Source organism: Corythoichthys intestinalis, chromosome 6 (assembly GCF_030265065.1).
Source record: "Corythoichthys intestinalis isolate RoL2023-P3 chromosome 6, ASM3026506v1, whole genome shotgun sequence".
NCBI classification, from domain to species: domain Eukaryota; kingdom Metazoa; phylum Chordata; class Actinopteri; order Syngnathiformes; family Syngnathidae; genus Corythoichthys; species Corythoichthys intestinalis.
In genome coordinates, this window is record NC_080400.1 from 41,687,334 (window position 1) to 41,710,298 (window position 22,965).

Genomic DNA, 22,965 nt, shown 5'->3' on the forward strand with positions numbered 1-22,965 from the left:
GAAGTTATCGCTGCCAAAGGGGTGGGGCACAAAATATTAAATGTGATGGTTTACTTACGTTTTCCCCCTTCTGTCATTGTTTGCATACTATTCTCATTAAAATATGAAAACCTATCAATGTTTGGGTGGTTTTAGTCAAAGCTTATGCTGTTTTTCGTGTGTGTGATTTTGACAAAGATCAGATCACATTTGATGGGGATTTTATGCAGAAATGTGAGAAATTCCAAAAGGTCAAGGTACTTTTCCATAATACTGTATATAAAGCCAATGTTAATGTTAAGTACAGTACTTGGGAAAGTGCCATTTTACCTGAACATCTGATATGCTGTCAACTTGTAGGCGCCACTGCCACAAATGAATGATTTTTTGTTGTTGTTGTTGTTGTTGTTGTTGTTGTTGTCAGCGCGACTGCTAACGCGAGGATATTGTTGCGTTTGATCAAATTGTTGTTTGTGTTAGCACACTCGCGGTTAGCCACTCACCACGTTAGATCCGGCAGTATTTTTTGGGCTTGACCCTTTTCTCTTTAAACAAAATATAAATACTGTAAAATATTTTTCTCCTCAATTTGAAAGTCTTCAGTATTGTGTTGCATTTGAAACATTTCCTCTTTTTAATATGCACCTGTTACAAGATGTTCTCCCAGCTTCCAGGCTGTATCCATAAAAGTTCTATATAGAATAGAGATTTGTATATTCACATTTATTTAAGTTTATGAAAATTATTTTCACATTTAAAGCCACAGATATTCATTGTGGAAAAAAAATGTCAATAAATAAAATCTGGTTTCTCCAAATGTATTTTGTTTTTCCTATTCTGTTACACATAGGACTAAATCGTCATAGACATAGATCATCATCAAATTATATATAAATTATCTTGTGATTAATGTGTCTTAGAATGGCTGTGTTATGATACCATTACTATCATCTATTTGACTTCCTGGCGACCAGTTCATGGTATAGTCCTCTTTTTGCCCGATGTCTGTTGGAATAGGTGCCAGCACCCCCGTGACCCTTGTGAGGATAAGTGGTATGAAAAATTAAAGTTAAAGTCATGTTGGAAATTTTATTGTTATGGGGAGTGTACTTTAGTTTGCTGTTGTGATTTTTCTTTCCTGACAAAATGCAAAAAAAAGTGTCCTCCTTTCTCATGATGTGGAAATGGACACCCTAGTCCATAAAGTCCTATTTTCAAAAGTCCTTTTTATTATGCTGTTCATACTGTATTTTGGAAACTTCTAGCAATTGTCAGTGTATCTTGCCATTCCAAGGGAGTCGCAATGTCATCAGTAGATAACAGAGACTGGAAGAGTCACAGAAAGCCAGAGCCAAGGATTTCTTTTATTTGTACCTGGATGAATTTTGCTCTATGAGATTTGATTGAAACCGGCATATTATTAAGGGACACTGGTTAAGATACAGAAAAGTACGGGCGGAACATAACACACTGTCCTCGCTTTATAAGAAGGATAAAAATACAATAAGGCAATAATAATAATAAAATAAAACATAATTAGAAGTTAAAATCATGTGTAAAACATATTTATGAAAGAACAAGAAATAGAAACAATAGTGAGAAAAATAAAAGTCTTAATAAGATAAAAAGATAAATTATAGGAAATGTATCAATATGGTATTTTGTTATGAGTTATCTTTCTGTGCTGCCTAACTTCAGGGGTGGTCATGGAGGTGTTTGAGACTATCCCAGATGCCTAAGTGCAGGTCGGGGTGCAGCCTGAACTGGCTGTCATCCAATTGCAGGACGCGAAGAGACAAACAACCATTTATGCTTACATTCAAACCTACAGACCATTTGGAAAGTGCAGTCAGTCCCCCCATTAAATTAATATAATGTTTTGGGCCTAAAAGAACAAGTAATCAAATAAAAAAGTATCTGAAACAGTATAAGGTGTGTAAATTAACATAAATGTGTTTATTTGACATTTTTACAGACAAAATAATTTCTGAGACAGTAGCATCTGCCATGTTCATTACATATCCAAGGTAAAAAAAAAAGAACAATAATAATAAATAGCTTAAAAGGAAGCTGATATTACAAAACACTTTTGTCCTTCATTGAAGGGATAAAGGCCTAATGCTCCCTCTTTCTCTTAACAAACTGTAAAATAACAGGAATGAAGAATAAAAATCATACATATAAACATAGAAAAAATCTTTACATTTGAATGTCGACATTGTTGAGGCATGAGAGACATGAAAATGAAATGCATCTTAAATAAGGTTCTTTTTTTGTTTTTTGAAACGTATTAAAGTATGTATTATTATTTACTATGTACTAAAGATCATTTGTAAGCCAGATGCCCTCAACTGCGACATAAAGCAGAAAAGAAAGTACAGGGCAGGGAAAGTCTTCTCACAAAACATTTTACAGAATTGAGTTTTGCACTAAAACGATTTATTTGTCTAAAAGTAGTGAAATAGTTCTTCGGGGCCCAGGTAAAAAACATATTATGCAGTCAATGAATAGCTTTCTCATGAAACCAAGTTGGGTGGGTATTATTATAATTACAATCCTTGACATAATCAATCACCTTTGTGTAGAAATGGGAAGCAGTGAAACTGGATCACACGCCAAAAAAGCTTAAAACCACAACACACTAAACTAACCTACATCAACAATTGAGATAAAACATGAAATTGAAGCAGCCTAGTTTTGTGAGTTCTTTGGAAGTCTGTATGGCAAGATAGATTTACAGTATATTTACACCACGCTGCAAAATAGAGGACTTAATGCCATTTTCCTAGCCCCACTATAAATGAGAGCTAATTTACAAATCTATACGGTAAACTAGACTAAATATAACTCCAATAAATTAGTTATCATTTAAAGTGGAGAAAATTAAACACAGCACCTTGATCTAGCATCTCTAAACGGCATCTCAATACTTTTCTGAGGTAGTTTTCCATTGGTTACTTTCAACAGTGATTGTCCAAAAACAAGATGGCAAAACCATACTCAGGCAAATGCACTTATTGTGATGTGATGTAATCTGTTGATAAGTGCAGTCAGATCAAAAGGAGAATTTGTCAGTTTACCAATGCTCTTCATAAGCACTCAAGGTTAAAACATTCCCCAGAGACAGGTGCAGGTTTTTTAATAGCGTCACACTTTTCTGGTTCAACAGTTTTGCCAGTGTAGTCTATACAGAAGATGCTGCGGCGACGTTCGCCCTGACCACAAGTTCGTGAACAGGCAGACCAGGGTCCCATCTGCCAGATTGGACAGGGCTGGTCCCCGCAGGCCCGGATGTCCATGGGCTTCAAGTCTTTATCACAAAGACTTGAGGGAAAGCCTGCACTGTCTTTGCACTCGACATTCCTCCTCGACCACCCGGACCCGCAGCTCTTCGAGCACTCAGACCAGTCTCCTAAAACCCAGTCTGGCACAGTGAAAGGATGAATCATATGCAAAGATGTTGAGGAACCCTTCTTCTCCTTTGATTTAAAAGCAACATCTTTAGAGATAAAAAAGGAATATTTCACTTTGGGTGGACTGGTATCCCCCGCTGTCGCAAGGAGCTGAATAACGATGGCTTCTTTTAGCCTCATAAAGCTCTGGATCCTCTCCAAAGAGGTGGAGGATCCGCTGTATTTCAGCACAGCACCAAGTACAGGAATGTCTTGCTCCACTGTTGATACTGAGAAGTTTCCATTAAGGATGTAACTTCCACTCTCTCTCATGATAGCCAGATAATTCCCATCATGTTTGATTCCTCTGTGGCTCCGTTGTTTAATATCAATATTTGTTGCACCAGCAGGAATTGTGACGATGTCACTGTATCCATAGCTGAAAGTAAATAGAAATACATGGTTTAAAATACAGCATATTCTCTAATAGCATTGAGATAGAGTGAATGGTTGATATACTATGATGTACTCTGAAAATGACTTGTGACCAGTTCTTTAAGAGCATAGACCTGTGATCACCAATTTCATGATGATATAAGTCTTTGGACAACAATACGATATTTGCCGATATTACAAAGTCTGCCACGATTCAATTCAAGACCCTTCAACCGCATTCAATTGCCTGTACATTTCACTTAATTATCTAAATATATATATAAAACCTACAGTGCCTTGCAAAAGTATTCGCCCCCCTTGAACCTTGCAACCTTTCGCCACATTTCAGGCTTCAAACATAAAGATATAAAATTTTAATTTTTTGTCAAGAATCAACAACAAGTGGGACACAATCGTGAAGTGGAACAAAGTTTATTGGATAATTTAAACTTTTTTAACAAATAAAAAACTGAAAAGTGGGGCGTGCAATATTATTCGGCCCCCTTGCGTTAATACTTTGTAGCGCCACCTTTTGCTCCAATTACAGCTGCAAGTCGCTTGGGGTATGTTTCTATCAGTTTTGCACATCGAGAGACTGACATTCTTGCCCATTCTTCCTTGCAAAACAGCTCGAGCTCAAGAGGTTGGATGGAGAGTGTTTGTGAACAGCAGTCTTCAGCTCTTTCCACAGATTCTCCATTGGATTCAGGTCTGGACTTTGACTTGGCCATTCTAACACCTGGATACGTTTATTTTTGAACCATTCCATTGTAGATTTGGCTTTATGTTTTGGATCATTGTCCTGTTGGAGGATAAATCTCCGTCCCAGTCTCAGGTCTTGTGCAGATACCAACAGGTTTTCTTCCAGAATGTTCCTGTATTTGGCTGCATCCATCTTCCCGTCAATTTTAAATATCTTCCCTGTCCCTGCTGAAGAAAAGCAGGCCCAAACCATGATGCTGCCAAAACCAGGTTTGACAGTGGGGATGGTGTGTTCAGGGTGATGAGCTGTGTTGCTTTTACGCCAAACATATCGTTTTGCATTGTGGCCAAAAAGTTCCATTTTGGTTTCATCTGACCAGAGCACCTTCTTCCACATGTTTGGTGTGTCTCCCAGGTGGCTTGTGGCAAACTTTAAACGAGACTTTTTATGGATATCTTTGAGAAATGGCTTTCTTCTTGCCACTCTTCCATAAAGGCCAGATTTGTGCAGTGTACGACTGATTGTTGTTCTATGGACAGACTCTCCCACCTCAGCTGTAGATCTCTGCAGTTCATCCAGAGTGATCATGGGCCTCTTGGCTGCATCTCTGATCAGTTTTCTCCTTGTTTGAGAAGAAAGTTTGGAAGGACGGCCGGGTCTTGGTAGATTTGCAGTGGTCTGATGCTCCTTCCATTTCAATACGATGGCTTGCACAGTGCTCCTTGAGATGTTTAAAGCTCGGGAAATCTTTTTGTATCCAAATCCGGCTTTAAACTTCTCCACAACGGTATCTCGGACCTGCCTGGTGTGTTCCTTGGCTTTCATAATGCTCTCTGCACTTTAAACAGAACCCTGAGACTATGACAGAGCAGGTGCATTTATACGGAGACTTGATTACACACAGGTAGATTCTATTTATCATCATCGGTCATTTAGGACAACATTGGATCATTCAGAGATCCTCACTGAACTTCTGGAGTGAGTTTGCTGCACTGAAAGTAAAGGGGCCGAATAATATTGCACGCCCCACTTTTCAGTTTTTTATTTGTTAAAAAAGTTTAAATTATCCAATAAATGTTGTTCCACTTCACGATTGTGTCCCACTTGTTGTTGATTCTTGACAAAAAAATAACATTTCATATCTTTATGTTTGAAGCCTGAAATGTGGCGAAAGGTTGCAAGATTCAAGGGGGCCGAATACTTTTGCAAGGCACTGTATATATATATATATGGCGGAAAACACAGACAAGACTGAAAAAGCAGTTTCTGCTCTTGCAATCCTCTTAAAATGAAACTGCTGTATTTTAAGCCAAAACAAATGTTGTGTTTGATAGAACAATATGTCTATATGCTGCCATAGCAGATTTATAGCGCATGAAGCCGCCAAACTATTTTTAATTTGTCCGTTTTACCCTGGAAACCCCCGTTTACAGACGTCTCGCAACAGCTTTTGTTCTAACCCAGCCATATTATTCAAAAAGTCTGTCATGTTTAGCTTTAGCTTAACCCACGCAGGCACGGGGAGAACATGCGAACTCCACACAGGAAGTCCGAAGCCCGGGATTGAACCTTTGATCTCTGAGGCGGACGTGCTAACCACTCAGCCACCGTGCCGCTTAAAAAAAAGGCTTGAAAATTAATTAATCGTAATTAATCGCAATTCGAACCATCTCTAAAGTATGCCATATTTTTCTGTAAATTATTGTTGGAATGGAAAGATAAGACACAAGACCGACATATTCATTCAACATACTGTCTATAAGTACTGTACTGTATTTGTTTATTATCACAATAAATCCATAAAATGGCATTAACATTATTAACATTCTTTCTGTTAAAGGGATCCATGGATAGAAAAACATAAAAAATCTTCTTAAAGTTCTTAAAAGATAAATGTGAGTACAAGTTATAGTAATTTTATATCAAAACCCCTCTTAATGCTTTCATTCAAAAAAAAATTTGTAAAATTTCAATAAAAAAATAAACTAATAGCTCGCCATTGTTGACGTCGCCGAGCGGGACATCACATGGGCTCCCTGCCGTTCTTCCACAGTGTATTTACCTACGTAATGTGGTGATTGAAATACACCACAAGGTGTCAGTGGCGAGTTTTAATTTCATGTGAGATGTAGCCAAGGCAAAGTCTGAGTGTATTTTGCATAGCTATTTTGATTGGGAATGCCAGCTCTCTTTGCATTGAGCGCTTTTCTTTTTGTGAACATTATTTGTTTGAGAGATAGGAATATTATTTTTGTTGTGCTTTCACTAAATGATACTGTAGCGACTGTTCCGCCCAAATGCATGATGGGAAGATGGGCAACCATGACTGTCAGTGGTGGCTCCAAATGGTATATGTTCTGCGTTGTGTTCAATAAAGCATGTTGAGAAAAAGATCATCTCCTGTTATTCTTCCCCACGTCGCTCGCTACAATAGTTATGTTTGTTGTGATAGGGTTGCCAAAGCTTATGCCAATGAAAGGCATGGTCCAATGAAATCCTGCGTGCACTCGCAATTCACTGCCTTTTAGCTCTCAATATGCAAAACGGCATCATTGTAATCTGTTTGTGGCAATGCATGAGTGTGTCATTCCGTGCATGCGTTAAGTGCGTCAAATATTTTAATGTGATTAATTTAAAAAATTAATTACCGCCCGTTTGTCACATTTTGTTCCGCGACTTCTACACAGCGTCTGCCAATCGCCGTTTAATCCGACTGAGGAGCGACTTTGCTCGGGTTCGTTGCCGCTTGGAACTGACCCACTCACCTGGCTTACGATCGATTCCACTTGTTGCACAAGAAAACAGCAAGTCTTATTTTAAGGAGTAGGAGAGATTGTAATTACCTTGTACAGAGTTTTACTAGTTTCGGCGAGAAGGGAATAGTTTTCTGTTCTTGTGAAATACAATTACACACAAACGTACATCGAGATCACATTTAGCCTAGCAATTGAAGGCGTGGGACCGATTTTTCGAGTGTCCAAAACTTCCAATGAAGCGCATTTATCAGAATTTCAATGACCGTGACGTGTGTGTTTCCATCCACCGATATGAATGCTATGACGACGCCCGCTATATTGCTATAGAAGGCATTCAGAGTTTGCCACAAAACACTCACTGCCACCGGGAAGGAACCCTCCCATGGAGTTTCAGAATAAGCGCCTTTCAATTTAAATTTCTCGAGGTCGTAGAACATTTTGGAAGATTTTTGCATACTTGTGAGAAGGCACCATATTTTATTTCCACTTGATCATTAAAAAAAACAACAACAACAAAAATCAAAAACATCAGGATAGTTTAAAAGGTACTGGAAAAACTGGAAAATTGGTCTTGAAAGTCCTTAAAGTTCGTATGACACCAAAAAGCATGTTTATTTCATATTTCACGCAGTGTTTTATGCCCCTGAATGAAATGGACCGCTTGGATGTGTGTGGAAGCGATCGTTTTATATATTCAATTTTTGAATCCCGCGCCATGAAAATGAGTGACTTCTGGTTCCTATCTTGGGTTTGTGTGACGTCACCCGGGTCAGCATCTCACAATACAGCATTGCTTTATAGCATGCAGCTGGACTGCGGATTCAGCTGATTTTGTGGATTAATTCATTTATTTTTCACATCACGCCAGCCAAACGGCTGCAGAAAAATGTTGCTGCACCAGGGAGAGGCGTGTGAGCCTTTTTGGGGTTTCAAAAGGTTCCCATTCACTGGCGGATAGTGGCCAAAACAAGTCCTACTACTGTGAGACCATTGGACTTACGAGGAAGTGAGTAAACATTGTGTTTTGTACGATTTCAAATACTGGAACCATTTTAATACAGAGGTGGCTTGCATTTTGCTGACATGCTCCTTGTCCACTCGGCCAACGACTGGTGGCTTGTCGCACATCCCCCCCGCCGGGAGAGCACTATACTCGGCTTATTGCCCTCTTCCTGTGCCCGGTGTTCTGTCAAATTTTCCACCCGATCAGAACTTGCAACTTTGTGTTAAAAATAGCCGCGAATACAGTGATTACAAAGTAAACACTACAAACTTTCTTTCAATAAAGGACTATTTACTTACGTTTGATCATGGATGGGCATGAAAAAAAGCTCTCAGAGACATTCTGTCATGTTAGCTGCACAACAACTGCAGCCGCTCTCCTATGACTCTCTCGCTGTTTACGTCTTCGCCGTGTAGTAAGCATTGTTTTGACATATTTGTGTTGACCATTTTGCTGTTAGGTGTTCCTCCGACATCGGCCGGTTGGTCCGGCGGTCATTGTCCAGCTGCTTCCCGCAAACGAGCCCTCTGCTCTCAGCAGGGAAACGACAAGCTCTAACTTGCTCGCCGCCAGGTGGGTTGCTGATCGGCGAAGACAATCCACAACCCCGCCGCCGTGTGAAATGATCCAGCCTAGTTATGTGTGATTTTTTGCTTCAAAGCCTTGTAAACATTACTCGGTTCGGGTTAGTATGTCGGCTAGCTGTTAAGCCTCTTGGTTAGTTTACATTTTCCTAAGCCGGGGCAGGGAAATGACAAAAGCCTGACTAATATGGGATAAAATATTGTTCGGGAGGTGCGACAGTAAAGGTGAAGTCGACAGTTTTGAACATTATGGAGTAATTTTGCCATGTCGTACTGAATAAATGCATTTTTATTATTTCATATTCCATTTGGCACAAAACTGTTATTTGTCATGACCATACCATTCAATTAGCTATTGGGGGAAAATACTTGGATAAAAAGAATATCCTGTAAAAATATTGGAGTAAAGAGACTGAAACAATGATATTTTGCAGCTCTCTTCGGCCCATTTTTCCTTGTTCTGAATAATTCCCCCTCAATGGGCTGAATAGTAAAACAGATGAAACCACTCTCCTGCCGACGTCACCCTTATGTTGGGGACGCTAGTGCCCTATAATTGTAGGCGTGGCTAACCGGCAGATTAAAAGACTAATTTCTCGTCATCTGCGCTCTGCCAAATTGTTGTGTATAGTCAAATCGTCTCAAAATATGATTCTAATTCACATAATAATGCTATTTAAGACTTTTTTTCTCCTGTTGTACGCACTATAAAAAGTGCTTGAATTTGGCCATTAAAAAGGTGCCCGAACCCTGCGTCTGTAAAATATGTTCTGTTGAAGTGTCTCTCGGGGATACAACACCGAAGAATTTTTCCACCTCAGGTTTAATTAGTCACTCGTCCGACAAACACGCAGAACAATATAACGAGTATAGGAACTCACAGGAAAAAAAAAAAAAAAAAAAAAGTCGTTCCCAGCATACCGGCTCCTTCTGTGGCAGAGGCTTTTGAGAGGGTGAAAACGTTTCCCCGGGATAGTGCCAAGGCCAATAATCGGACAATATTGAAATAAAATAACCATTGCGGTATATATTTTTTTAAAAAATAAATAAATAAATAACTAAATAACTTGCTGTATTTAAGTATTGTATATCACTTCAAGTTTTAATTCATGCTTTACAAGTGGTTAATGTGACCACCACCATCAACATCAAGCCGATATGACTTTTAATTTGTTAAATTTACTTACCTGTTAAAAATACTTTTAATTCTTATTTAAATTCTAATTAAATGATTAATTAATTAATTTTCATAATTCATAGTTCATAGTTTCATAGTTAATTAATTTGATTAATTAATAATTATTTAATAATTCATTATATTTCAATGATTTTAAAATGAATAAATGTGTGATGATTTTGGCACATTCTTTTTGAATCACCCTGTACATATACATATACTGGACTGTCTCAGAAAATTAGAATACACAATATTCTAATTTTTTGAGACAGTCCTGTGTATTTATACAGGACTGTCTCAGGAAATTAGAATACACAATATTCTAATTTCCTGACTGTCTCAGGAAATTAGAATATTGTGTATTCTAATTTCCTGAGACAGTCCTGTATAAATACACAGGACTGTCTCAAAAAATTAGAATATTGTGTATTCTAATTTTCTGAGACAGTCCAGTACATATGTACATATACATATACATATACACGTGTGCATATACATATACAGTATATACAAATACAAATAATTATCTCTTTGATAATTTGGGTGGTAGAACATTTAAAACATTTAAAACTGGAAATCTTTTTTTTTTTCTTTCACAAAACAGCATATCTAAAAGATAACATTGTTGATGATAGCTGGCATTTCGATCCATTTGATTAGATAGTTGTTCAACCAGTCGCTGTATCGATCCAGATTGATATATCGTTACACTCCTATTTTAGATTAGTTACTTATTTTGTGATCAAAAACAATGATACTCAGAATCCGAAGGTTCTACTAGCAGTTCAAACAATTACTGGAAGCAGGGCGGAAAAAACATTCATGATTCTGGACAAAACTTTCCATTTTACAACATGTTCTGCACTGCAAATTTATAACGTCTTAATCAGATTATTTTTCATAAACTTAGTGAATTTTCTCCATCCTTTTTTGAATGTTAAAGACTAATTAACAGATTAATGCATGAGATTCATTCATTCATTCATTCATTTTCCAAGCCGTTTATCCTCACGAGAGTCACAGGGGTGCTGGAGCCAATCCCATCTAACTATGGGAGGTAGGCAGGGGACACCCTGATTCAGTTGCCAGTAAATTGCAGGGCACAAATAGACAGACAACCATTCACGCACACACACTCAACCCTAGGAACAATTTAGAGAATATGATCAACCTACCATGCATGTTTTTTGTATGTGGGGGGAAACCGGAGTACCCAGAGAAAACCCACGCAGGGACGGAGCCTGGGATTGAACTCTTGATCTCAGAACTGTGAGGCAGACGTGCTAACCACTCTGCCACCGTGCCACCTATGTGTCTGATTATTCCACGAATTTTAAGTAAATATTACTGTAAGTTCTTTTAAGCTTATACATCTATAAGTTGGTGATTTTTCACCTAAACCAAGAAAAAAAATGTTTTTAAATAAAGTTTTGAACAATATCTATTCTTGAATTAAGAACATGTCTGACAAACAAGCTTTTTTAAGATTAAATATACTAATTTATTGCTTAAAATAGGTCTATTAAGGTTATTTTAAACTTGCTATTTTTCTTATTTCAAGAATTCTAAAGTAAAATTTACTTTAACTTTACTTGAAGCACTGGCAGATAATGTCACTTATTTCTAGTAAATTTACACTGAAAACAAAGGAATTTAACTAGTTTTAAGGAGGTGTGTTTTTGCAGTGTGGTACAAAAAAGAAAAGTTTTCGACTCAACCAACTAAATGTACAAATCGCTTGTTGGGTGATTTCACCTCACAATCACACGTTTATATTTCTTGTTCAATTACATTTGCTACTCAATGTACAGTAAATGTAACTTACATTGCCTTGTTGTAGGACCCAGTGATCTTCCTGCAGGAAAGCCCATTTCCTCCACATACGCCACATTTATCCACTCGTTTATTGGATCCTATCACCTGATCACAGCCTGCCTTCACACACTGGCCTTTGACGCAAACTGATGTGGTGTCAGGACCACAGGGTGTTCCATCAACTACCTACAAATGTAGATTTATTGCATTATTGTAGTTCACATAAGTAGAGTTTTGCACTTTTAACAAATCCTCATTTTTTATGGTGGTGGTGGAATTGTATAAATTGCACCGAAGTCATTAAAGTTTGATTTGAATCTCGTATTTCCATTTGAATATGTTTCTTTATAGACCACTTGCTAATTCTGAACTATGTTTCATTATTTGAATAATCCTTAACTTGTAATTAATGTTTTTTGCACGGGCAGTGATGTTGGGTGCATGTACCTTGGACTCAAACACCTTAAATTCACTGCTGCCTCTGGCCCGGCAGAATAGTTTGCATCTATCCCTCGGAGACACGCCAGCATACTTTGGTATCCAATGTTTCATGTTGCCATTGTAGTCCAGGTAATTTGGACTGTTGTACTTCTCACACTGTTCCTCTCGATAACTCTTACCTGTAGGGAAAAATTGAAAACCCCTTTTTCAGAAAACATCAGGACATACAGTATTTTATAACCATCGCACTGTGTACTGTAGCACTCATCATAACGAATTTTACTCTTCACATTTAATCCAGAGAAAAAATATAAAATTAGAAATATATATGTGAAAACTTCTTTAGCAATGAGTGTAGCCTGTGACCTGTAAAAATAAATAAATAAAAGAGTAATGGTAAAAATTAGCCCCTTTAAATATTGCGTGGACACATTATAACTATAGAACTGTCTTCAGATTTACTAAAACACATTAAAACCAATGTTCAATAGAAGTCAGCACACACCAGCTGCAACTGAAAGTGCCTTTGATATACCCCCAAATGAATTTCAAATGTTTTGGAAAGCTTTACTGGACTTTTTTGTTTTCGAGCAAAAGCCTGATGTTTTTGTGCTAACACTGACTGATTTTAAACTGTCCATAATTCCTTCCACCCTGTCTAAGGCCCCAGTTTCAGATGAAGACAAACAATTTAAAACCCTGATGCTTCCACAACTTGCTTCTCTGTATGTGTTGTTCTTTTGTAATGAGCAGCTGTGTGTTTGCATCAAATTCATGCCAAAAGGTTCAACCCTTTGTTTCATTAGACCATAAAAAAAAAACTCTCAAACATGTGAAAATGTGGTCATGGTGGTTAAAAGGTTTGAAAATATTTATCTTGGCAAAAACCGAGCATTTGAACAGGACGCTTTTGAGTCTCACCTATAGCAGTCAAAAAATGATTATGAATTTCAAAACAAGAAGTCTCTGAAAATGTGTCTCACCATTGTTGTCACAGGGCTGTGTGTTACAGGACTGGTACTGAACCCTTTGTCCTTCACAATAGTTGCCCCCATTCTGAGGCTCAGGGTTTGTACACTCCCTATAGGAGAACTCTACTCCACCTCCACATGTCCTGGAACATTGTTGCCACGGTCCCCACGTGCTCCAGCCACCATCCACAACCACCTGTGGTAAAGAAAAAAGGGACAAAAACAGACAGAAGTCAGAGAGGTTGGTTGCCACAGGAAGTCTCAACTGTGCAGCTGAAACCACAGTCTGGGCTTCTGGCTCTGAGGCTTCAGTGGGTTGGCATGCTGTGACTCCAGGCTAATTCTGTGTTGAAGTACGGCACGCGACTCCTGTCTGCCTGTACCCACATTCTTGCTACATGTGTCACTCACTACTTGGAGCCTGCCGTACTGTAGGTTTCTGAGGCACAATTTAAAGGCTGTGTGCCTTTTCCAGAGGTTTAATGACTTTGGGACAGCTCAACTCCCAGCTGCCATTGTGTCTGGGTGCTGAAAACAGATGTGCAATCATAACACATGGATAAGTCATTAGGGTAACTAAACTAAATTTAAACTGCACAAGTTACTATTTCTTCAGAACATGCCACCAAGAACTCTCTGGACATTAACCATATTAAATATTGAGGGTTTCGTTTTTTTTAATTTATTTTTCTGCAAAAGCTATATAAACACTTTTTGGATGCTTACAGTCCATCCTTCGGCACTGCAATAGCAAAAGAAAAAAGAAAAGAAAAAGCAAAAGATGAGTGGATTCAGGCACTTGGTGACTTCATCTCTACATGTAAACAGTGATGCTTTGGTTCCCAGCCTTTTTGAGCTGGATGAGAACAGTGCCCTTTGTATTGGAGACATCTTTTAATGGTTCATTGAAATGAAAAAAAAGGAATATTCCCCTCTGTTGTGAAGTGACAAAGAGTCAGAACGGTTTGTGGCCCATATTGAGCTGCTACGCATGCCCAACCTGCCACCCAAAACCCAACCAAATACTTTTTTGTGCTCGTACGCCAACATTAATTTCCATTAATGGCTTTGAATGCAGTTTTTGGGTTTAAGCACCTGCCCCTTAAAATATGTGCATGTGGCTGTACTTTATATTTAAATGACCAAATGTTTATATGGCTGTAATTGCATACAAATTATTTGTAATGAATCCTTTTTTATCAGAACAAATGGATGATAGTACAGCAACCTTTGTAGGAATATTTTTTAAACAACAACAACAAAAGAAATGTTTTGTTGTGAATTTAATACGGATACCATATTCACACTTACAATTTAAATAGGTAACTAAAAGTTATCAAATCATGTAATAATACTCCATGAATGTTGCCAAAATACCTTATACGAAGCCTGAACCACAATGATTTCTTAACATCTTCAAACAGCATTGCCGTAAATGCAACAATTGGCTGTGATTATCATGTAATCCTTGGTGATATGTATTTTTTAACACTACATTTATTAGAGGGTATATAGTTTGCAGTCCTGTAAACATACTATTTGAGTGTCCCAAAATGTGTATGCATTTGATTACACTCCAGTCTCATATTCAACTAAAGGACCTATCTAAACCCCCCCCCCCCCCCCCCCCTTCCATTCCGATCATGATACCTCAATCAGAATAACTGTTGGTACCAATACAATTCCAATTCCAGATCTCGTTATTTTTCTACCCTTTAATATTGTTCAGGCCTCGCCGTTTGAAAATCCAGGAGAACCATTGACAATCGTCCTTAATATGTCTACGTACTCTACTGTTTCGGCACGTGTATGCGTTAATATCATTGCCATTGGTATGATTTACCATGAGTTCACTATTAGCAAAACAGGAAAGAAGACTAAAAATTAACAGCAACATAATTTCTACGGCATAAATTCATTAATTCGGCATCATCTGATAACCTGTATACCATAGATAGATGCTGCACATAAAAGGTTTTCACTGTAACTGTGCAAACATATATTTATTGCACTACTGTATTTAAAAAAAAAACTAAATGAATAATACTGTGTAATTTTCGAGTCTTTGTTAGTTGTTTGTTATGTTTTGTCCTCGTGTGCAATGTTCGTTCACATCCTGTGAGCTAAGGCTCTTGCCTTTAATGCCTAGTGGAGCCACTGATCAATTGTACCTAAACTTAGTGTAAAAGCTAGAGAAAAAAAAATAAATAGGCACTTTTGAGCGGGTTGACGGGTGCCCGCTGAGTCGCTCTACGTTACCCATCAGTATAATTTCTAAATTATGGACTTCAACCCCTTCCTCAGTCTCTCTCAGCCGCCAAGGGCGTCTCATTTTGGGCTTAGCTCGCTGAAGCATCTGTCACAAATCATGGCTCTGAGCGAAACTCATTTTTGTACCAAGGTCGGCTGAAATGGTGCCCTTTGAGGCAGACTGACAGGCGCTAACCCCCTGTGCTGCTTCTTGTGACCATATGCACTATAAAAGGGCATTTTGAGGACTTTTTTTTAATCAGTTCCTGACTTCCGCCCCTAACCACGGTCTCTCTTGGCCACCGAGCGCGCCTCATTTTCAGCTTGGCTCGCTGAAGGTCCAGGGCAAATCCTGGTTGTGGTTCTAAAACTTTTCTAAAATGCCCAAAATGGAGCCGTTCGAGGCAGATTGAGTGGCACTGAGTAAATGTTAAATTCCTTTACAGCTATCTAAAACTAGATTAATTGCGCCAAATGTTGCCGACTTCGTCTTAAACCGGAAGTTGCAATGGACGACGGCACTTACGAAAGTGGGCCTGATATCGAGCATTAGCATTGCATATATGTTTACAAAATGAAATAAAGCTGTAAAGTGCCGTAAAGGTGCTCCACGAATCACATTTTGGAGAGCGAGTGCATTTGTGCACCTTAAATGACGAGACCTGAGATATGGCTCATGGATCGGACATTTTTAACAGGCTAGATCGAGCCAATTCGATCCCTGAGTTATACTTGTTTCAGGACCCGATACGCGTACTGGATCGGATCAGCCCCATCCCTAATTACAAATAACAACGTGCCACAATAATCTTTGCGCAAATGAAAGTAATTCTAAAACTTAGCAAGAAACTGTACACAGCATATTATTAATTGGAGATCTCATTACGTAGCATTATCTACATTAAAATAATGACTGATGATTACATTGCATCATAAACTGAAATGAAATCGATATTATCAAATACTGTATATATACAAATATACAAATATACTTGTATATATTGCTATTCTTACCAGTGGCTCCAGCACCTCCTTTGTCGGCATGCACACTCCATGGAGGCATGTCCTGTTGAGACTACAAGGGGTGCCGTCAGCCCAGGGCAGACTGCCATTCTTTGTGGAGCACTGGGATGTTCCATCCTCTTGGCACCAGAGCTGGCTGCAAATATCATTGTCTGTTGTGTTGGGACAATGGAAGAATTCCTCTCCAAAAATCTGTTGGCATTGATGGTCTAGGTTGTATTTGCTTCCTGGAAGCTCCTTTGGTAATGGCAAACTGCTCTCTGGAACATCAAGCAAGCAGTCTCCTGTAGTGACAAAACAGAGAAATACTGAAGCAGATCGATCATACTGATGTAGGGGGAGACCTTAGGTTTTACCACATTGCACTAATTTTAAACATGCCTTTTCGCGTAGTATGACACTTGAAGAAAACCTAAAAGTTTGTGTCCTAAGTATTGAACGAACAAATGTAACAAAAAGGCCAACAATGTGCTTACATTGGCAAGTCTGTAATTACCATCTGAAACTAACTATTCATTGCTCTCTAATTTGCTTTTATTGCATTCAATAACCATTTTGTCTGGACTAACATTCCCATCTTGGTATGAGCATATTTTGCTACGAGAGCTGATAAATAGCATATTTTGCTGACACCAGCTGTTTCTTTTGGCTCTAGAGGGCAAACAGGAAGAAGTCCATAGTATGACTCAAAGGACAAAAAGGTTCATCAAAAGTGAAGGACACAAAACAATGAATGCATTTTCTGGGGTGGAAGAATCGAAACGGTTTAAGCAGCAGATGTTGGAAGCCAGCATGTGGAAATTTGGGGTGAGATAAACTATGCCTGCGGCTTGCAATTTATAGAAGTGGCATGTTAAAGCAGGAAATACATAGTTAGGGAGGAATATCAGTACATGTTACGCATCTTTAAATCAGACTTAATTACAGTTTTCCACAAAACAGATGACTACCACGATGACTGATTTACACTCGTTTTTCTTACCATGACCATTGTCAAAGAACTCTGTGATGTAGAGTGCACTACAGGGAGACCAAGGCGTAGTTTTATTGAGGCTAACAAACAAAGGGGCCATCAAATAATGTCCACCAAGATCCCCAAAGATCCTCTCGCAGGTTTTGGAGTCGTCATGTGGCATGCTCAGCACGTGACCTAAAGTTGGAAAGAGTGTCAGGAAAATTGACAAAATAGAGAAAAAGTATTTCACAAACAAAAAACTAACCAAGTTCATGTGCTGCAGTGAAAGCAGCTTGCAAACCGTTGTCCTCTATAACAGAACAACTTCTCTTGGGATCACACATTGTCCCTACATCGGCAACACCCAACGTATCACAGCTCTTTTGTCCACAAATGTCCTGTCACACAAAGAAAACACTGAACATTGCAACAGCGATGTTATGAAAGGAAAAGAATAGCGCCCATACCGAAGCTAACTTATTGTTGATGTTTTACAAAAATAAAATCATACAAAGACTTGTGTCTCCCTGGTGCTGCTTGTCATCAGGCCCAGTAAGCCTTCTGACAAGAAGTAAATGATCCGAAAAGTAATTCCATTACTCAATGCCAAATGACAGCTCATTTAGATTACTTGTGATGTGTTTGGATTATTTAATCAGAACTGGGCACACCCAAAACAGTGCAATCCAGTAGACCTAAAAAATATCACCAATTATACTTTATACATATTGTATATAAATTTGTATGTATGTATGTATGTATGTATGTATGTATGCATGTACATATTTATCTATGCACACACACACACATATACAAACTCACACCTACTCAAATCTAATTTTCATCAGTTCTTGTTAGCAAATAAGTTATCCCCTTCTTAGCAATAAAACGTTAAAGTTAGTTTTAAACTTTAAAGTTAATGTTAGCATATCAGTTTATGACTAAAGAAAAATGCTGTTTGTAGCTAAAACATAACCAGAATATTACAAACAGATTTTGCTACCATATGCAGTGTGTTTACACTGTAAAGTACACTCATAACGGCCATCAAAACAAAGCATTAGGGAGATCTTGTTTCATACAAATTCTTTTCTATACTCTTGGAAATTTTAGAGAAATGACATAACTGAGTAAGCAAAACGACATTAGAAACATTCCAAATCTTCACAATCCACAGCAATTGATTATACATCTGGATTGGAAGCTGCAGTTGTGCACTGCACAGCATGTTTGTACATCTTGTTCCACAAAAGCATTTGTCACTCATGCAGCCAGCTCTATGCGATGCCTAAGTACGGCTCAGCAGACAGGGACACAATAGAGTACTGTATCACATTTGTAAAACAGGAACACTAAAAGGTCAATAATCATGTGTAACGCAAAACTATGTCACATGAATTCAGCATACAACAATTTGAAGAACCAAAAGGTGTCTGGTGCAGTCCAGGCTCCCATGACTTTGAAAAATATGCTTTACACATCTGAAACTGAACCTGGCTAAGGATTCAGCCCGACCGGCATTCATAATGTCAGAGTTGATTTGTGATGGTCCTAAAGTTAGCTCATCCGAGAAGAGCTTTGCATCCTTTACATTTTAAAGCTTAACTCATTGGGAATAGAAAGAAAAACACATATGATGTTTGTTTGATGCGTTTTCAAATTTAATTGAACTTTTCTTTCAAAATACTGGAACTACCCAGATGTTGTACCAGTCATGTCATGAGATGTATGTGAGCACATGATTGATTTAAATTTGACTATTGGAATGTTTGAATTATCCCAAAGATATAGGATTTGCAAAATAACACACTTTCACCATGGTATTAATCAGATAAAAAAAAATTTCTTTGATTGTTCAAGATCAAATATATCCAACAAATTTGCCACTTACCTCTCTAGTGAAGAGGAGTGCAGTGTCATAGTGCTCTGGATGCCTCTGACTTGGCGGGTTGAAGAGCTGCTGCCAGGAGCAAAAGTTCCTGAGAGCGACCCCTCCATTGCTGGAGACCTCTGGCCCGACCTCCTCATCCTCTACCACCAGCAACTTCACCACAACTAAATTCACTGAATTCTTTATACTCGGGTGCTTGTACAGCTGGGCAGCCATTGACATTAAGGTCAAAATATAATGCTGTGGACAGGAAGAATAACAGGTTTTACATTAATAGGTTCACTGGTGAATAATTCTTTTTTTCAGTCCATAAAGTGAATCAATCAATATAGAGGAAATTAGAGTTCATGCCTTAATCAGAATTTTTTTCATTTCCAAATGTATCTAAGGTCAAACGCGTATACTCTAGGCACAGCAATGGGAAAATGGTCATGTTACAAGATGTAATATTAGACATAGTGTGTCACAAAAATAATGACAATTACTTCCAAAGTGCAAGGCAAAATGGTTAAAATAGCAGATTATGAGCATGGTTATCATATTAAATGTGGTAGCTGTATCCCAGTGATGGAATGTAACGAAGTAAAAGTACTTTGTTACTATACATAAGTACATTTTTGTGTATTTGTATTTGTACATTACTTGAGTACAAATAGGAAGTAGTACTTTTTACTTTTACTTTACAACAATTTACAGCAGGTATCCGTACTTTTTACTCCACTACTTTTCAAACTTCGCCTGCGTTACACGTTACTTGTTTTGTTTTCTTTTGTTTCTCATCGTGAATATAGTTTCATTGTGCTAGTTTCGTTTTAATGCCTCAATCGAGCCCAGTGCAACTGTACAGTAACTGAGCACTAGAGGGAGCAACACAAGTACAAGCAAGATTGGCAGGTATTAACCTATTAAAACCAGCACTCCTGTACAGTAGTTGGCGGAATGCGCCTGACAGTTGGTTGCAATCCGCCATTGAACTAAATTTTGGGGGTTTTGAGCTTTTATAAGCTTCTATTTACAGTGTAGTCAATTTTATTGCTTCCATTCTGCACAGTATTAAAGAAAACTGAGCAGTCAATGAATTTTCTGGTTATATATATATATACATACATACATACATACATACATACATACATACATACATACATACATACATACATACATTAAATATTTGTATAACATATACAGTGGTGAGAACAAGTATTTGAAACACTGCCAGTGGGTTTCTCCATTGACAGTGTATCAAATACTTGTTCTCCCCACTGTACATATATTGCATTTTTGCATCGGGAGAAAATACTTTTCCTTATAAAGTACATTTTAAAGCAAGTACTTTGTACTTTTACTTGAGTATTTTTTTCTTTGATACTTGCACTTTTAAGTTTGAGAAAAAAGTGAGTACTTCATCCGCCACTGCTGTATTCTCTATTTCTTGTGTGTTCAAATCAAACATGGAGTAATCCACTTCTGGCCAATAAACTGTGTTGCCATTTGGAGCGCACGCATGGAGCAGATGTCATGAAGCCTCCAAGTAATGTGGAATATTTAGACTCTTCACCATGTCTTAAACTAAGTGAATAATTAAGATTGATCATCTTTCTGGATTTGACACTGGAAAGACTTGTATCCAAATCTTATGTTCACTCGCCATGACTTTTATGTGAAGCATGCTTCCCAATTCTGGTGGTTATTTTCCTTTTTCAAAATCAGTGAAATGTCGTATCATTCTGTCAGTCTGTTATTCTCATTGAGGAAATCTATTTTTCCTTATTGACAGAACGGTCAAGTGTTGATGCACCACCAACCAAGTTTATGTCTCAGGTGGTTTATTCACATGACCTTGGAGTCTGTTCAACACTATATTGAGTTTGACTATATGGGTCTTGAACAAAATATTCCGATAATTTAGTCTGATGATAAGACCACAAAACAAAAATATTCTTTTTTTTTTTTATTGTTATATCCTAATGTCAAGACTATATTCGAACAGGGTATACAGCATTGACTGCAGCTGATTCCTATGGAATGCACATTACATAGTTGAGTTATGAATCATGGGAAGCATCTTCCATGATGCTGCGGTGCCGTTGCCAAGTCATGACCAAGTCCTGAGGAATGTGGTGCAACATTTTTTGTTGCAATATTGCTGCCTGACCTTTTCTTCTGTCATGCAAAACAAATTACATTTAACCATCCATGCCAAAATGCATATTTTAATAAGGTTTTAATCTTGAGATTTTTTTTTTTATTTTAGATGAGCAAAAATTACAACTTTATTGGGGGGGCGGGGGGGTTGGAGAATGTCCAAATAAACTATGCTGTTATAGAATAAATGTGTATAGTACACAGTATGCTATGTGTGCAAGAGGCTGACCTTTATTTCGTCCCCGTAGAAGTGGGTCATGCTGGAATCTGCCACTGCCAGCGTCTCTATGAACCGTGGCGCGGAAACGAAGCGTCGCCGGCGAGGTTCCCTCCGTGCGTCACCGACATCACCCAAAGCTTGCCACTTGTGTTGCAGTCCACTAGCTTCGGCCGCGTGATCGAATTGCAAAGGGACAACGTGGCTTTTGGACAAAGTCCTCCTCTTGATCACATGCAGCTGTTCAGCCGAGTGTGACCCCAGGCCTCTTCGAAATTTGGGCTCAATGAGGTACTCTGTCCCCTGTGTTATGAAGGAGCCATGGACGCCGGAGCACAAACTCAGAGCCACGAGCGAGTGTTGATCTTGATCAACGTTCCCTGAATAGAAACAACTTCTCAGCTGTCCTTCACTCTCACTCGTCCGGTTTTTTAATTTGTGGATCTCCTCAACCAGGGAATGTTGCGCACCTGAGGCGCTGCGCAAAACATCTTTGGCTCTGAGGCGCTGGATGGTAAAATAAGGCGAGATGAAACTACTGTCGGGGACAAGATTGAGGGTCATCTCTTTGCCAAATGCGTTGAGAATGACTCTCTCCTGGTCCTCGCTTCTTTTCCAAAAACGACCCCCAATTCTTCCGTTTATCCGAACAGGTACAACATCCTCGGATTCAAACCAGGTGGAGAGCGTTGGACGGAAGACGCAGAAAAGAAGCAAACAGGCAAACGGGGACATCTTCTGCTAGTGAAATTGACTTTGAAAACAAATTTATCACAATACTGCGCCTTTAATCTTCGACTAAGCGTCTATATTTTGAGAGTCAATCGGAAAGCTTCTCTCGTATATTTTTTTAGTCCGCTAATGTCAGTCTTGGTCAAAAGTGTGACTGCTTGCAATGCCAGTTTGCGTGACCGAGCACGGTCCTTGTGTCACCCACCAGCGTCACTCGCTGCAGTCTGGACACAGCGGGTCTATTTATACGTTCTGTTCTTCTCCAGACAGGAGGCGAGGGGGCGGCGGGGGTGTATTTTTGATCATCTCGCTTGCTGGAAATCCTCCTCCCACTCTTGCACTCGAGAAATTGGAGGATAAAACGGAACCGATTAGAATAAACCTCCTCATAGTCCTTGTGGAGGCACTATTATTAACTCAGCATTTGGATGGATAGGCAAGATAAGGGCACTATGCAGAACTCCATGTAGTTATTTCTGCGTCCATTCTAATATATTAC

The 22,965-nt window shown here is 38.6% G+C and overlaps 1 protein-coding gene across 1 annotated transcript; it reads right to left on the reverse strand.

The window, feature by feature from the left end:
• Positions 1-1,429: 1,429 nt before the first annotated feature.
• On the reverse strand, positions 1,430-22,695 carry LOC130918003 (A disintegrin and metalloproteinase with thrombospondin motifs 8-like). Its single transcript, XM_057839837.1, has 9 exons — positions 21,747-22,695; positions 19,376-19,615; positions 17,750-17,882; positions 17,512-17,679; positions 16,521-16,813; positions 13,269-13,452; positions 12,292-12,464; positions 11,855-12,030; positions 1,430-3,810 (listed from the first exon to the last, which is right to left on the reverse strand). The coding sequence occupies exons 1-9, from the start codon at positions 22,467-22,469 to the stop codon at positions 3,069-3,071; spliced, it is 2,832 nt and encodes a 943-aa protein (XP_057695820.1). The 5' UTR covers positions 22,470-22,695; the 3' UTR covers positions 1,430-3,068.
• Between the last annotated feature and the right edge of the window lie 270 nt (positions 22,696-22,965).

What these genes read in the sequence shown, in the direction of transcription:
- LOC130918003 (XM_057839837.1), bottom strand. Translation starts at nt 22,469, where the DNA reads ATGTCCCCGTTTGCCTGTTTGCTTCTTTTCTGCGTCTTCCGTCCAACG. An exon ending in AGGAGGTGCTGGAGCCACTG is followed by an intron (nt 13,453 to 16,520) that starts GTAAGAATAGCA and finishes TCTTTACCACAG; the next exon opens with GTGGTTGTGGATGGTGGCTG. An exon ending in GGGTCCTACAACAAGGCAAT is followed by an intron (nt 3,811 to 11,854) that starts GTAAGTTACATT and finishes ATTTACTTTCAG; the next exon opens with CTATGGATACAGTGACATCG.